We start from the raw sequence: 17,569 nt of genomic DNA on the forward strand, positions 1-17,569 counted from the left end.
TGAAGGCAGATCTTTCCGTCAGTCTCTTATACACTGACAGCCCTGATTACTGCTCCCAGCATCGGCTGTCCTGAGGGCACAATTTAGCTCTGGCTGTGCTAAGCGCTAGCACACTGAGCACTGTAACACCCAGGGAAAGGCCAGGGTTAACAGGCTACAGGCTAAACACTTACTGTACAACCTCAATCCTCTGAGATAAAGGTTAGCCAATAGCACTCCAATATGGATTAATATAATACTGTTATAACCCCTATTACTCTGTTAGTATTGCACACACTAAAATGTTGAACATCTATTCCCAGAGCTAATGGGTGGTCAATGTGTGGATAGGCTCTGTACAGACAAGATAATAAGGTGTTAGCATAGTAGGAAATTCTGCAATATTCTGGTACGGTCATGTCGGTTCTCTCCCCCCTACTGTGGGGCTATGCAGCTGGTATAGAGTACATCAAATGCCTGTAGCCCCCCCCCCCCCACACACACACACACACACAGCCCCCACCCTATGTCATCATGCCTCTCTTCTCCAGCCTAAGAATACTTCTCTAATGCTGCCTGTTCTCATCGCCTTATTTTGGGCCGCATGCCGCCTTAGATGACCCGCCCCAATCTCAGCCTTCGCCAGTGTCCAGCCGTCCAATCGCCTGCCATGAAGAGAGCAAGGCCGTGACACTGGGTCGCAGTAAAAGGATTACAGCGCTCTGGATTGTTGTGCCTCAGCTCCATCCAAATCCCTGAAATCTTCATATCTGGAATCACTTCAAAAAGCAGTGGAGAAAAAAGCACATCAGTGAGCTGAATCTTAAACATGAGCTCTTATAGGCCAGAGGGTTTCCTCCTATGGCTATGTGTGATATGACTTATATGACTATAATGTGCTGAGATATATATTTGGAAATGATAAATAAACCAAAGGGTTTGTGCACATCCCCAAGGATCCGTGAATTATCTAGTAATGCCCTGTGCTCATCCCCAGTCTCTCTGTGTGTGTGTGTGTGTGTGTGTGTGTGTGTGTGTGCATGTGCCCCCTGACAGGCTCAAACCCAACCTTGAGAGAAGTAGAGAGATAGCAGAGTGGGAGTGGGAGTGGGAATGGGGGACTCAGGGACTGGAATCATTCGCTGCCACCTGTCACAACCAGGGTCAGAGAGAAAGACAGAGAGAGGGGGGGAGAGAGAGAGAGAGAGAGAGAGAGGAGGGAGAGAGAGAGAGAGAGAGGGAGAGAGCGATTACAGAGGCAGATGAGAGACAGAGAAGAAGGAGACTCACCAGAGAGGCTGACTGACTGACTGCCTCCAGCACCGCTTCAGGACAGGCTTGCCCCAAGAGCAGGAGCAGGGGACACGATGAGTAATGAAAACACACAGAGGCGGGGAAGTGTGATAGAAAAAGGGATAGAGAGAGAGAGAGAGAGAGAGAGAGACAGAGAGGGGGGAAGAGAAAGAGCGAGAGCAGGAGCAGGGTAATGAAAACACACAGAGGCATGGAAGTGTGATAGAAAAGGCGATAGAGAGAGAGAGAGTGAGAGAGAGAGAGAGAGAGACAGAGAGAGAGAGAGAGAGAGAGAGAGAGAGTGTAGGCAAATGTAGAAGAAGAGAACTAAGTGGGGAGAGAGAGAAGCACCAAGAACAAATGAGGGAAGTTAAGGCGCAACGGATGCAGGACAAGGACTAGATATTCGGGTGCACTGAGGGGGTTGGTTTGAACTAATAAGCAGGTTAATGGATGGTTCTTGGACATGGCAGCCGTCAACATCATTTAGGAGAGATGAAGCTCATGTTTCCTAGGCAGCAGGGTGACATTTCCATTGCGCCTGCGGTACTGTAGTGACAATGACACATCACCAGGCCATGCATGAGTGACGGCGCTTCCATTTTTGGGGCAGTGGATTATAGATGGGGGCATCATAAAACGTATGGACAGAGAGTAGAGAAGAGAGAGAGAGAGAGAGAGAGAGAGATGGGGGGATGGAGATGGAGGGACCATATAGACTGAAAAATGTATGCACTCACTGCAATGTAATTCGCTTTGGATAAAAGCGTCAGCTAAATGGCGTATATCAGCCGGTGAATGAGAGAGATAGGGGATGAAGATGGAGGGAAGGGGTGAGTGAGAGAGAGAGAGAGGGGGAGGGATGGAGATGGAGATGGAGATGGAGGGAAGATGGTGAGTGAGGGAGGGAGGGAGGGAGGGAGGGAGAGATGGAGATGGAGGGAAGAGGGTGAGTGAGGGAGGGATGAAGAATGAGAGAGGAGCATTGAATCATCCTGGGCAAACAGAACAAGATGGAACGCATACACTCACATACACACACACACATACACACACACACACACACACACACACACACACACACACACACACACACACACACGCATACACACACACATACACACACACACACACACACACACACACACACACAACAAGCCTAGTAAATGGTGTTTCAGAAGTCTAATGATATGGATAAACAAGGCCATTACTGCAACATGGACCCACCTGGTGCTACTTGGTGTGCCAGAGCCAGGTTCCATTTGCCCAGAGAGCCACAGCAGCCTGCTGGAAAATCACTGGGGTTTCAATACACATCTCACCCTGCAATTCTATATCAATTCTAAGAAATAATAGAATTACAGAGTGAGATTTATATAGAACTGTTTTTTAAAAGGCATTTTTTTTGCATGTCATCACTCAACGAGAATGAAGTGTCACTCCCCTTGTCTTCGACGATCTATGACGTTGTTGGCTAGACTTAATGTCCGTCGATCGATAGCTGTCAGCAGTGTGGATGAACAAAGCATAAATTAACCTCTGAAGAGACAGAGATGGATGGTGATAGATGATTAGATAGAGGTGATAGATGATTAGATAGAGGTGATAGATGATTAGATAGAGGTGATAGATGATTGACAGCAATACAGACAGAAGGACGGACAGACAGACAGACAGACAGACAGACAGACAGACAGACAGGTGGGTAGATAGATAGACAAACCGAGAGACAGACAGATTGGTAGATAGATAGATAGATAGACAGACCAGGTCAGGCCAGACTCAGGCCAGGTTAACAAGGGAGGCGTTGATGTCTTTTTGCTGCTGTTGAGCGATTCTCAGACTCTCTGCAGATATCACGTTGTGTCTATAATTCTGCATTGCCCCGCTGGCTGTGTCGTTTCAACACATACAAACCCCTGTCACTCAATTATATCAAATATAAATGTCTGCTGCTCCAGGTGCCTCCTCATTACCCTTATTTATCTAAATCATTCATGGATCAGGGACCCTGTGTAAGCGTTAATATTTCACTGCAGTGCAGCCTGGGGTGGATATTCTCCTGAACCACACATCTCAGAACAGATGACCAAACCAGAAGCATTCCATATGAAAATGTTATGTCCTAGTATAACTGGTTTACCAACTTCTACCAACTCTACATTGTATGTACTATATATTACACTAGATTTAACTAGTACTATATATTACACTAGATTTAACTAGTACTATATATTACACTAGATTTAACTAGTACTATATATTACACTAGATTTAACTATGCTACTGTGGTTGTGCTAAGCTGTGGAAGGGGATGTGGACTGGGGGCTGCAGAGGCTAAATGGGTGTGTCTACTAAATGCTTATAAGGAACTATATATATATATATAGATATATATATATCTGTAATCCAGAGTCCATTTTAGGACAGCCTCAGCAGAAGTTGGTGTCAGTCGCTAAAGAACTCGGTGTCAATCTCATCAGAACTTTGCGTCAGTGTTACCAGGATGTTTTCAAACCTTGTCTTGGTGTTGTTGGTGTATTCTCAACCTAAATTGCAATGAATTAACTGAAAGTAACTTCAAAGGCACAGACCAGAACATTTGCTGTTGTTGTTCTATGATCGTTTAAATTAATTGATTCTTGAAGACTAAAATAAGACTATTACATGTCTGTATGTCCACCCTCTTTCTGTCTATCTATAGATATCTGTAGGATGAAATGAATAGACACTGAGAATTAACAGTAGTTCCTGTTCATGTTCAAAATCATGTTATTACAATTTATGTTGGTGAAAAGTCTATTTTATATTAATTCATTAGAAAACACATTGACTCACATGTTATCTTGTATCAATCATACTGTAGTTCAGGAAACCCAAAGTGCACTTTCCCATAAAAGACTAAAGATATCAAATATGCAGTAGTGTATTCAGGTTAAATGATCGCAATCATTTTTCATTTTTCAATCAGGAACATTTTGGTATCAACAGTTAAGCATTTCACCACATTTAAACATATGATCATATACATCACTTTGCACTCAACCCTCGACCCTCGACCCTCGACCTGGTAGTCCCTCTTGTACTGTATGGAGAACAGGCTCCATCTGGCATGCCCTAATGAGAAACACACACACACACACACACACACACACACACACACACACACACACACACACACACACACACACACACACACACACACACATTATGTAACAGTGTCAGTGACATGAAATGTTTATAACTACATCAATCATACAAATTACATCTGTGAACATGTGATTACCACAGCCTACTGTACATAGTTGAGTGTAAGTCAACAAAAACACACATGGGCAGATAAAACTGACACCACAATGCAGCTCTTAGCAGATATCGCAAATGATGTCTGAGCCCCACTAGATGAGCACAGTTCCAACAAAAGACTTATTCCTTATTCATTAGCCTCCAGAAAAGATGGTGGCCGTGGCAGAGGGGGATTCTGTTTTCTTCACAGACGGTGTTCAGGGAGGAGGCCCACTTCTTATTGCTGGACTGTAAGTTTGTTTCCACCCATTCAACATTTCGTATTCGTATGTGGTATTGTGGTGTCAGTTTTGCCAACCCATTTGTGTAGTTGTTGATTTGCACTCAACTGTGGTAATCACATGTTCACAGATGTCATTTGTACTATGAATGTACTTATCAAACATTTTCTTTGACATTTCCCTCTAAATATCATGTCATTGACACACTTACATAATGTGTGCGTGTGCGTGTGTGTGCGTGTGTGTATGTGTGTGTGTGTGTGTGTTTTCTGTTTCTCTGCTCTTTCTCATCAAGGCGTGCCAGATGGAGCTTGTTCTCTAAACAGTACAGGAGGGACTACCGGGTGGGCTTCAACGTCCTGACTGCAGGGCAACCTTCAAGGACCACCCCCTGGCTAACAGGATTGTCCAGGATTTTACCCTGTTCTACAGATATCTAGAGATAGACAGAAAGAAGGTGGACAGACATGTTGTAGTGTTCTTTTATTCTTGGTTATATCATTCATGTAAATTAGCATAGAACAGTACATGGTCTGGTCTGATCCTTTAAAGTTACTTTCAGTTTGTTAAATGCAATTTAGGTTGAGAACAACACCAACAACAACAAGAAAGGCTTGAAAACATCCTGGGAACACTGACACAAAGTTCTGATGAGACTCACAACATGTTAGAACAAAGCTAGAAAAACAGAATCCGTAGCTGCTGGGCAGACTTTCAGACAACTGAGAAATAGATGCACTACCTCAATTAAGAAAACTATATCAAGCGCTATCCCTGATTCTGCTGGTGATCATACTATATTTTAGAAAACAGTTTACGCTTTGAAGTGTAAACCACTTCCTCCCAGTCAAACTTTGGCCTCATTACTGAGAACATTTTGATAAGGGATGCTTTTAATCAGCATTTTGTCTCGGCAGGCTTTTTGTTTCAGAGAAACGTGGCTGACCCTGGTTAGTCGATTGACTGCAATTCCATCTTCCAGCCTTCAGTTGGCTCAACTACTAGCAAATCTTTGTTTTCATTTCCACAATGTTCTACTTGTGATGTACTAGATGCCCTGCTTAAAATTGACCTATAAAAATCCATTAGAGCTGATCTGCTTGATCTCTCAGGCCTATTGCAGCTTTTCTCTGACTGTGGAGTCATGGTCATATAATTTTAATCAGACTTATCTCAGGTTCTATCCCCAATGTTTGGAAGACAGTCCATGTTCTTCCTCTCCATAAAAGTGGTGACCCCTCCGACCTAGGTAACTATCGTCCAATATCCAAGTTATCCCTGGTCAACTTTAAGCTATCTTCACATGCTTTATGTATAAACCTCTCCAAGGCATTTGATACGGTCGACCATTGTGTAGCTGGTTTGAACATTTTTTAAACGACCGAACACTGACAGAACAGTATTTATTGATGGTGTTAAATCAGGTTTTCTAGACATAACAATGGTTGTCCCGCAAGGATCGATTCTTCCTCCGGTTCTTTTTACTATTTACATGAACAATATGGGGTTATCTGTAAATAATTGATTAGATCTAGCTCTGCTGTATAGTCTCATTCAGCAGCCTTATCTCTATGGGGGAGTCTAGAATCCTACAGTAGCTAGACTAGGTTCAGACAGACGTGACAGACGAGTGTTGACAGTCTCTATATGAAAGATATGATGACTTCTCAAGTTTAAAGAAAGTGGTAGAGTGATGATAAAAGGGAAGAGAAAAGCACTTTCAAACCAAGTCGGAGCCCCTAGGGCTATGACTGTGTCTTGAGACAGAGGGGAGGGGGAGAGACGGATGGATGGAGAGACAGATGGAGGAGAAAAGGGTGTTAGAGGATGACAGTGATGTCAGGGAGCAGAGGGAGCAACGAAGAAAAAGGGAGAATGAGTCGGAGGAGACATCAGAATCCCAGCAGGAGGAGCAGTGGAGAGAGAGGGGGAGGGGGGAGGGGGGAGGTTGTAGAGAGAGACAGAGAGAGAGAGAGAGACAGAGAGGGGGGGGGAGGGAGAGAGAGAGAGAGAGAGAGAGAGACATAGACTGAGAGAGATAGACTGTGCAGACACAATCCCGCACACATTGCTGAAATAGTAACTGACAGTGATTTATTGGTGACTGGGAAAAAGAGTGGGATTAATCCATATAAATACTCAGACTGAGAGGACAATCTCTGAGACTGGATAGACTGGAGAGAGGATCAAGGGAAGACAACGGAGGAGAGGAAGAACTGGATAAAGGGGTGAAGGAATGTTCTGAGGCAGAGAGAGAAAGACAGAAACAAACACGTGTGGAAAACAAAAAAGAAAAGGCAGGTATGAGAAAAGGGGTGGATTTTGAGAGAGGGAGAGGGAGAGAGAGAGAGAGAGAGAGAGAGAAGAGAGGGGAATTCATTGTTCAGTGGAGTAGAGAATCGCAAGACAGCGTGTTCATCCCCATTCGGCACTGAGGAACAGAGGGAGAGACGGAGGGAGAGACGGAGGGAGAGACAGAGGGAGAGAGCGAGCGACAGACGGAGAGTGAAAGAGAGATAAAGAGAGAGAGAGTGTACCGCGAACGAGAAAGTCCCTTCTGGACCACAGGAGTGACTCCACAGGTGACAGTGCCAATCAGTGACAGGGGCTGAGGGAGGGAGCCGAGGAGGGATGGAGAGATGAGGGGATGAATGGAGGGATGCAGGTGGACGTCTGAGGGACAGACAGAGGAATGAATGAATGAGTGACGCTATGGATGGATGAAACACAAGAGCAGACAGCAGAGGCCAATGAAAGACAAAGGGGGGTAGGGGGTGGGGGGTAAATGGCGGATAACTGGGTTATTGAGTAATGGCTGAACAGTTTGCTAATTGTCTGGTTGTTTTGCAGGCTCATTTAGATAGCATGTATAACCATGAAAGATGCATGTACTGTGCAGTTCCTCTACTGTGGTAATGACGATGTACTTGTCCGCTTCACTAACTGCATATCTTCACTTATCGTTCTGTGGTTATCTGGGTTGAAATGGTGTTCAAGGCTTTCATTTTCTTTTCTTTCTTTCTTTCTTTCTTTCTTTCTTTCTTTCTTTCTTTCTTCCCTCTTTCCTCTTTTCCTCTTTCCTTCCAGTTCAGTAATTAGGAAATGAATGAATACCATGACAAGCATATGGCTATCGCTGCTGACAGAGTTTGAATAAAACATTGACTCCTGGGGGCTGATCTAGACTGTTGATGTAATGCTAATGGGGGTGCTCACGTTACTACCTTCAGTTGATTGGGGTATCGTGATTTGTTAACCAGCACCCACTGAGAGTATGGGTGATTGGCTAGAAGACGAGAGGAGAGGTGCAGTATGGGTGATTGGCTAGAAGACGAGAGGAGAGGTGCAGTATGGGTGATTGGCTAGAAGACGAGAGGAGAGGTGCTATTAATGACGCTGTGTGGGGAGGCAGCATGGGGAGGGAGGGAGATGTGGAGGGCAATAACAGGGGATATTGGAAACAGGGAGATATGAGGAGAGAGGAGAAGATGGATGGAATAAGGGCAGGAGGGAAGAGTGTATGTAGGAGAACAATGATATAATGAGCCATATAAATCAACAGGGGGATAGACCTACTGACAGAGGGAGAGAGAGAGAGAGAGAGAGAGAGAGAAAGCACAAGTGTGTGTGTGTGTGCGTGTGTGTGTGTGTGTGTGTGTGTGTGTGTGTGTGTAAAAACCTAATGAAATTTTTATGTGAAGAAAATAAGCAAAGAGAAAAGGTTGTGGTAATTTAGAAGACTGCGACACAGACATATCACACTAATATAGAGCTTCTAATGGATAATGTTATTGTTATAAAAAATGGTTGGGTTCTAGTGTTAGAGTTGTGTGGGTGATGCCATCTTGTGGTGAAATAAGTGTATTGTGAGCAAAAGTCTTTACCTCTGTGGTCCTCACTCCTGGTCCTAGGTGGCTGCTGCAGTGTGTGTGTGTGTGTGTGTGTGCGTCTAACCCAGTTTTGATTTCCTCCCACGTCTTCTCTCTGTCTCTGACCACAGCTGCTGACGTCTGTTGACCCCTGCCAGGTCGTCCATGATGCTCATCCAACCACTGACCCTCCTGACCCTCTGCCTGACTGCAACACGAAGGTGAGAGGTTAAGAATCAGGGCACCGTATTTGTGTCCAAAGATACAGATATAGATTACACAATTAACACATGGTCAGCTCATATGCATAATAATTAAATAACATGGCCAGGAAAAATCCATAATAATGCATGCATATCAGCAGTCACTGTGGACACATTTGGTGTCAGGCCTTACTCTGCAGAGACTTTACAAACACAAGCCAGGATAATGGGATATGTTCTCAGCTCATAGATCTTCATTCATTTCCTCATCTCCATCACTCTATCCTTCCATCTCTCCATCCCTCCATCCCTTTCATCTCTCCATCTCTCTCTCTCCCTCAGTGGATGTATGTTCCATGGCCATAACTGGGGGGACTGGAATGACTCCCAGCTGCTGCCCACCATCCAGAAGCTGATGAAGGGATACAACCGCTACCTGAGACCCAACTTCAATGGTGAGGAGGGGAGGGGGGGGGGGGGGGGGGGGGGTTAGACATACTATTATAGACATGCAGCCTACTGGGGGCATCAGTGCATCTAGCCACCATGGAACTTTATAGATGTCTTGAATGACTGACTAGGCTCACCAAAAACTCCCACCCCCATGTGTCCAGCTTCCAATTTAGTTTCGATTCTAATCCCACTCCAACATTCTCCCCACACTGCAACAGTGATCTGCTCGGCCAGTGCTATGATTTCCAATGTGAATTCCATAAATATGGATACCCCCTTGGTTTTCAAATCACATAGAGGCCTTGGACTGTTGCACATATGGAGCTTCTTGATATGTGGTTACAAAACACAAGCCCTGATATCCTGGTTCTCTCAGAGACTTGGTTGAAGGCTTGAGTCTTGCATAAGGACCTTGACATTGATGGTTACAATGTCTTCAGGTGTGATAGACTGCAGAGGGAGGAGTGGCTGTATACAGTATGTGAAATAAAACACTCATGACATCATGTTCTCTAAATAGCACTGTTCCTAAGAAATGTTAGATGTTGGTTGTTGATGTGGCCTGAAGCCAAAATCTACATTTGTTGCTGGGATTGCTGTTGGTACTATGTCTGAGCATTTAAGACCTTTTCTGTCATCTGAACTGGTCGTTTAAGGAGATTTTATCCTAGATTGGCTAACCCTGGCCCCTGATCATTTGAAGAATATTTGTATTGACTTTAACCTGACTCAACTAATTACCAAACCTACACAAATTAATGTAAGAAACTCAGCAAACCTCCCACTGATTGTCCTAATTTTGACAGCCCCCACACTACTTGTCATATGGGGTCTTTGCCAATGACATCAGTAATCACTGTCCTATTGCATGTATTAGAGATACCAAACAAAGAAGAGATCATTTGAAACATTTATCTCCCCAGGCGTTTCCCCATGATATGTATTACTCTGTCCTCTGTCAGCTACATCCCCGACCCTGAATAGGCTCTAGAACTTTACTCATCTACAGTATGTATATTTATATCTCTGACAGACAAACACACCCCCTTTAAATGCCTTAGAGTTAAAGATAGAACTAATCCCTGGTATGCCACAGAAAGATTTTAATCACCATTTTATCTCGGCAGGCTTTTTGTTGGAGAGAAACAGTGGTTTAGTGGTCATCTGTGCTTCCATTGCCAAGCCTCCAATTGGCTCAAACACTAGCGAATCTTTGTTTTCATTTCAACAATGTTCTACTAGTGATGTGCCAGATGCCCTGCTTAAAATTGACGTAAAAAATGTGGCTGATCTGCTTGATCTCTCAGGCCTATTTCAGCTTTCCATCCCCCTGATTGTGGAGTCACGGACATATATTTCTAATCTGACTATTATCTCGGATGCTATCCCCAAGATTTGGAAAGCAGCCCATGTCCAACTATCATCCAATATCTAAGATATCTTGGCTCTCCAAAGTATGAGAGTCCCTGGTCAACTCTCAGCTATGAACCTTTTTATCTTCTCATTCTATTCTAAATGCGTACCAATCTAGCTTTAAACCCAGACATAGCACAGTCTCAGCCGCTACGTTTGTATAAGATGATGTGTGAAATTGCCTAGATTGAAAAACATTGTGCTGCCTTATTTTTGACCTCTCCAAGGCGTTTGATACGGTCGACCTACTAATTCAGAGATTGTCTGAAATAGGCCTGGATCAGGCTTAATTTTTTCCATAAAAAATGCTGTGTGTATTAACTGACGGTGTTAACATAGATTGATTCTTGGTCTGGTTCTTTTTACTAATTATTTGAATATTTGAACAATATTAGATTTTCTGTATATAATATATAATTGTAACCTGCACCTGTATGCTGATGACACTGTTGTATATGCTATTGCCCCTATGATTGACCTCTTTCTGAGCTTTCCTACAGAAAGCATTTGTTGAACTGAAATTGGTACTTAACGCTGGATTTTTCAAATCAAGGAAAAATGTATCTGATGATTTATGTCTACAGTATGTACATTGGGTGTTACCCCCATTGAGCGTGTCCCTGCTTATAATACCTGGGCATTTGATTTAACAAAGAGTTGACCTTTAGAAAACATGCAACGGAGCTTATTAAAAAGCTATTATTTAAGGTGGGCCTCTTTTATAGGAATATATCTTGCCTTTCCCTGAACAGCAGAAAGCAGATTGTGCAATCAAACGTCATGCTAGTGCTACACTTCATGCCAGTGCTACTCTGCTCTTAAACCTTTGGCTGCCATCTACCATAGCGCCCTACGTTTTATCACAATTAAAAGTTTTAATACTCATCGTTGCTTACTTTATTGAAAGGTCAGCAGGAACTCGTTAAAGTCCCGTAGATTTGTTAATTATTCCCTTTTTGCATAAACTCCTAGCTTACCTAAACTCGTTATTGAAATATAAGAACAGAAATTACCTAAATCGTTCTCAGAGTTTGTGGTTCCTCAGGTCTCCACCAAACTGGATAAATCCACTTTTAGTTTTGGGGCACCTCACCTGGAACAATCTACAAAGCACATTACAGCTGGTTGTTCTGGTGCGGCTCGGGCAATTTACATTGTTGATTGAGGACCACTTTGGTGAAGGAGGTGACTGTTTATCTTCAGTTTTTATGTTTTTATATATGTTTTAATGTTGTGTTTGTATGATGTATTGATTTCAGTATTTTACTGTGTTGTATATTCAATGTGTTGTTTTGAAATCTTATTATTATTGTGGACAGGGTGCACCTGCAAAAGAGGCCTTGGTCTCTTGGTCTTGGTTGTGTGTTTCCCCCATAATGGTTAAATAAAATAGAAACAGTACTGCATATCATGCCAATAGCATATCTCTCTCTCTCTCTTTCTCTCTCTCCCCCCTTCCCCTTCCAGAGGGTCCTGTTGAGATTGGGATGAGTCTGGACATCGCCAGCATTGATGCCATCTCAGAAATCAATATGGTAATTTTCGAACACAACATGTTCTTTGGCTGCATGAATGAGTATACAGTGTATTTAGAGGGTGCGCAGATGTATGTATGTGTGTCAGCGTCACAGTCTTCTAAATTACCATAACCTTTTATTGATCTCTGGTTCCTTTCATGCATAAACATCTCATTAGGCTTTGACACACACACACATATTTGTGTCTGTCTGTCTGTCTCTCTTTCACCCATGTGTTTCACCCAATTGTTAATCTTCAGGACTACACAGCCACTATCTTCCTGCGGCAGCGCTGGTGTGACTCCCGCCTGGTGTTCCCGGGGAATGAGAGCGTGAGCTTAGACGGTCGGCTCGTCTCCCTCCTCTGGATCCCAGACACCTTCATCCCCGACTCCAAACGCTCGTTCCTGCACGACGTCACTGTGGAGAACCGACTCATACGGATCTTCAGCAATGGAACCGTTCTCTACGCACTACGGTACTTAAGTTTACAATCTTATTGGGTCATTGTTCAACTTACAGCATCACGTCAACGGAGAGACTTCTTGTGTACAGTGATGGCCAAGAGGTTTGAGCGATACAGAAACAATTCAAACAAGACATAAGTGTAGATCACAGTATGTAAACTAGAGTAGCCCAGGGGAGACTGGTGGAGGTAGACACCGGAGGACAGGCTCATTGTAATGCATGGAATAGAATGAGAAATGGTATCAAACAAGCTCATTGTAATGCAAGCTCCAGACATCCTGTTCACCTCATCATCTCCACCTGCTCGATCTTCACACCTGCGGTTCACCAGCTCATAAACTTGCAGTAATTAAACCTACCTGTCCTGTCTGCCCTAACTGCCTGCCCTGTCTGCCCTGTCTGCCCTACCTGCCCTGACTGTATGCCCTACCTGCCCTGTCTGCCCTGCCTACCTGCCCTGCTACCCTACCCTGCTTGCCATTCCACCCTGCTACTCCGTTTTCCCCTGTTCCCTCATTAAAACCCGATTATTTTATATACATGTCCTGACTCTGTGTCCTGCGCTTGGGTTCTTTAGCCCTTACCATAACACAGACATTCCCAGACCGTGAGTGACATTTAGAACAAAGTGTTGCTGGATGATAAGTCCCACTTATCATCTCACTGTGTGTCTTCAACAGCATCACAGCCACCATAGCGTGTAACATGGACCTGACCAAGTATCCCATGGACAGACAGGTGTGCACCTTGCAGCTGGAGAGCTGTGAGTACCTGTGAACCCTCCAACATTTACCTTTCTGCCTGTCTGAACCCATCATCATAACCATGTCAATTTCCTGAGACAGTGCAATGTAAAATGTCTATTTCTTTCCAACTGTGTATGTGTGTGTATTTGTTTCTTTGCTTGTGTGTGTCTATGTCTTCAGGGGGCTATAACCTGCAGGATGTAGTGTTCTACTGGACCAGAGGGAATGACTCTGTTAAAGGGCTGGACACCTTACGACTGGCCCAGTACAGTGTAGAAAGCTACTACACGTCTGTATCTGAGGCTGTGTATGAGACTGGTACTGTATCCTGGCTATTCTTTAAAGCCAGATAATGGCACCCAAAGGAATGGTTGTTTTGTCCATGTGACCCTTTTAAAAAGAGTGCTCTGCTTCTGTTATCACAATCTTTATTGCATTGCAATCTTTATTCCGATATTGGTATACTCTTAAATCCCTGTGTACACTGTGTCTGTGTGTGTGTGTGTGTGTGTGTGTGTGTGTGTGTGTGTGTGTGTGTGTGTGTGTGTGTGTGTGTGTGTGTGTGTGTGTGTGTGTGTGTGTGTGTATGTGCGTGTGTGTTTGCAGGGCTGTACCCCAAACTGGTGTTACACTTTGCGCTGCGTAGGAATGTGTTGTTCTTCATCCTGGAGACGTACGTCCCCTCCACCCTCCTGGTGGTCCTGTCCTGGGTCTCCTTCTGGATCAGTCAGTCCTCCGTCCCAGCACGGACATGCATCGGTCAGTCACACTCTCACACTCTCGTCCTGCAAGAGCTAACACTAACCCTGACCCAGTCCGTCATTAGCTCATTCACCGATATTCACCGGAAATCAATAATGTACAAGCAAGTCCTATTCCTAACATCTACTGTACATCATCAAATCAAATGTCTGATACCATTCCTTACTCCATTCATTACAATGAGCCCGTCCTCCGATTTCTACCTCCACCAGCCTCCACTGTTCTCATCAGGGATGTAGTGGTAAAAAAGAACTGGTGGTTACATATTCCACCTTCCACCTCCCAGGTGTGACCACGGTCCTGACGATGACCACTCTGATGATGGGCGCCCGCACCTCTCTGCCCAACGCTAACTGCTTCATCAAAGCCATAGACGTGTACCTGGGCATCTGCTTCACCTTCATCTTCGGTGCCCTGCTGGAGTACGCCTGTGCCCACTTCTGTACCATGCAGCACCATACCATAGGAGACGTACACAGAGTGAGTATATATTGTGACAACCCTGTGTAAGGCCCGTTAGTGGACAGGGTTTAACATAGAACCCAAAAGCATCCAACAATGAACCCAAAGGGTTTCTACACAGAACCCAAAAAGGTTCTTCAAAGGGAACCCTGTTTTGGTACTAACTAGAACTATTTTTTCAAAGATTGTAAAAGGATGACATTGGTGAAGGTGAGGTGCCTAGATGGGTGGAGGGCAAGATGGAGCTATGGCCACGTTGCTGACATGTGAGACAGATCTTTGAAAAGTGACTAGAGGAAGGGACTAGGTGTTCATTTCAGGCTGGTTCACAGGTGTCTGTCATCACAAGAGTGTATGAGTGTAGGAGTGTAGGACTCTACAGTAACCTGCTTCTCTCTCCACTCAGGACCTTCTGAGGGAGTTTAACGACTCCAACGGCAGCGGCTCCATCCCCCTCGTCAGCACCACCCAACCAAATCAGTCGTTGGCGATAGGCCCCGTCCAGGAGAAGCCATCTGACCAATCCGCGATGAGCGAGTGTATGCCAAAAGAGAGAAGGCCAGGGAAGGGGTGTAGTATGTCGTGCATTCTGAAAGTGTCTCACAGGGTTGTGTCCGTGTTCAGCATAAATAATCCACATAACATTGACCGCCACGCGCGCACGGTCTTCCCTCTCACCTTCCTGGCTGTCAACATCCTCTATTGGCTCTACTACATGTTTATTTGAGGTCCCCAGGGGCCCATGGCCCCATTCCAAACCTAACCCCAGCCCCCTACCTCCTAGGCCCTAGGGACTAATTGTATCAAATTGTTTGGATGGAATTTGCTTGCCATGTTTCGCCATATTTCTTATTCCCCTCAGCAAAACGTGCCCAAGGGGTCGGGGCTAGGGGTCGGTTTGTAATTGGGCATTTCTCTCTTTCTCACACTCTCTCCATATGGATAGTTACTAGATGGCCGTAAAGGAAGGGACATGAGTGGCAATATGAATGATGAAATTCAGGGTTTAGGGTAAGGATTAAGGTTAGGGATTAGAATAGTGTTTGTGGTGTGGGTGTGGGTGTGGGTGTGGGTGTGGGTGTGGGTGTGGGTGTCTTTAAACATCAGCAGAAGAAAGATAGCTCTGCGATTCACTGACCTCTGAGTTAATCAAGGAACTGTCACAGTAAAATTAAGGTTTTATCCAGTATTGGAGTGCTCCACAAGCAGCTGTGGTGTAAACCTCTCATTCAATGGCCTTCATACTTGTATAAAGTGATTCATTTTTTTACGTGTACATTATTAGTTATTTGTCATACTTTACTACTTTACTGTATATGTATGAGTAAATGTATAGTATACCATTTGTCTTGTGAATTTGAAACATTAAAAAGAGTGACAGAGAGAGTATGTGTCCATGAGTCTAAGTCAGTCTAAAAGTGATTTCTTGCAACTATAAACTTACTTGACAAGCCAAACCTACTGCAATTCCTGAATAGACCACACACGTAAGAGTAACATATACACAATGGATAATATGAGAGGTGAATTTATTATATTCCCTTAACCATTTCCAAGTAGCAAAAACGGTAAAGTGCAAAAGTCACAAGTTTTAAGACAGAATGTGTTAAAATGCTGTATCATGAATGTACTGTACAATACAGTGTCTGTTGGGCCATCTCTTCCTGTGTCATTCTGTTCAGAGTCTATTTACATGTGTTCATTAGCACCATGTTAGTCACTATATTGTTTCTAAAAGTATGTCTCAATTCGAACAGAAAAGAAACATTATACAGTACAGTGTAAATGATATTATATACACAACAGTAGTCATGGCCTCTATCTGAACATGGGTGAGAAGGCAAAAGAAATACAAGATGTTAAAGGCACAATGTATCGATTGTCCTCCAATCCCTATAACATTCTCTCTCCATGAAACACCATGACCCTTTGTCTTTTCAACACAGTAGCTTTCAATAGGCTCTCTACACAGGCTCAACCTCTCTCTGTACCTGTCCACTTACTCCACATCTCTTTCATAAACATCCCTCCATCTCGAAACATTCTCTTTCACACACACTTTCCCCAGCCCCTCACACTGTATTCCCTCAAAGCATGAACTAACTAATCAGAAATAAAAAGGCTAAGGGAGGCTGAAAAGGGCCACTCCCTCTGTCTCTTGGGTTTGAAGAGGTACGGTATATTAACTTGACTAAACAAAACATGTGTATAGCCATTGAAGAGACACGTGTTATCCACTGTAACCAATGATGAACCAAGGGTTTCTGCAGTGTGCTGCTCCCTCTAGTGGTGTTTTGTCCTCACTGCGCCGCAATCAACGGTTCATCCATCATCATCGTTGAGGAATCACTTGGCTCAGAGAAACGTCTAACTCCCTGCATCCTGAACGGGGAGTGCTGAGTGGATCATTGGGGATGTGTACAAGTGTGTGTGTGTGTGTGTGTGTGTGTGTGTGTGTGTGTGTGTGTGTGTGTGTGTGTGTGTGTGTGTGTGTGTGTACGTGTGTGTGGTAGAACAGTCTCTCTCGGTTCCATGATACACGTTCCATATTCTCCCATCTTCTCACTGAAACACCAGGCTCTTAGGTACCTTTCTTTGACTCCCATTCCTGCATCAAACAGATCATAATTCACTTGAAGTTCAAATCCCATTCTTTTGCCATGAAATGTTGAATTTGATATTCAGCAGTCTATATGACGTGTGTGTGTGTGTGTGTGTGTGTGTGTGTGTGTGTGTGTGTGTGTGTGTGTGTGCGTGCGTGCGTGCGTGCGTGCGTGCGTGTGCGCGCGCGCGTGCGTGTGTGTGTGTGTGAGGGCCTTACTTTGGCTTTCTGCATGACGGTTCCTGCAGAGGATGCGTAGACAGATGGTAGTCTTT

At 44.2% G+C, this 17,569-nt stretch overlaps 2 protein-coding genes across 3 annotated transcripts in view; one reads left to right on the forward strand and one right to left on the reverse strand.

Annotated features, from left to right (window-relative positions):
- Positions 1 to 9,217: 9,217 nt before the first annotated feature.
- On the forward strand, positions 9,218 to 15,419 carry gabrp (gamma-aminobutyric acid type A receptor subunit pi; the record flags this gene model as incomplete). The annotated part of the gene is made up of 8 exons (XM_083685926.1): positions 9,218 to 9,326; positions 12,205 to 12,272; positions 12,515 to 12,732; positions 13,403 to 13,485; positions 13,649 to 13,786; positions 14,075 to 14,227; positions 14,517 to 14,710; positions 15,099 to 15,419. The coding sequence occupies exons 1-8, from the start codon at positions 9,221 to 9,223 to the stop codon at positions 15,417 to 15,419; spliced, it is 1,281 nt and encodes a 426-aa protein (XP_083542052.1). The 5' UTR covers positions 9,218 to 9,220.
- Positions 15,420 to 16,211: 792 nt separating this feature from the next.
- The window catches only part of afap1l1a (actin filament associated protein 1-like 1a), a gene marked incomplete at its 5' end in the record, with an annotated part of 28,990 nt that continues 27,632 nt past the window's right edge, over positions 16,212 to 17,569 (reverse strand). For both annotated transcript variants that reach the window (XM_083686626.1, XM_083686625.1), the window contains 2 exons: positions 16,212 to 17,300; positions 17,514 to 17,569. The exon at positions 17,514 to 17,569 is cut by the window's right edge and continues 64 nt beyond it. In XM_083686626.1, the coding sequence (XP_083542752.1) occupies positions 17,274 to 17,300; positions 17,514 to 17,569 (83 nt within the window). In that variant the 3' untranslated portion in view covers positions 16,212 to 17,273. The remainder of the gene's footprint in view (positions 17,301 to 17,513) is intronic.

This window comes from Argentina silus (genome assembly GCF_951799395.1).
Source record: "Argentina silus genome assembly, chromosome: 15".
Classification (NCBI taxonomy): domain Eukaryota; kingdom Metazoa; phylum Chordata; class Actinopteri; order Argentiniformes; family Argentinidae; genus Argentina; species Argentina silus.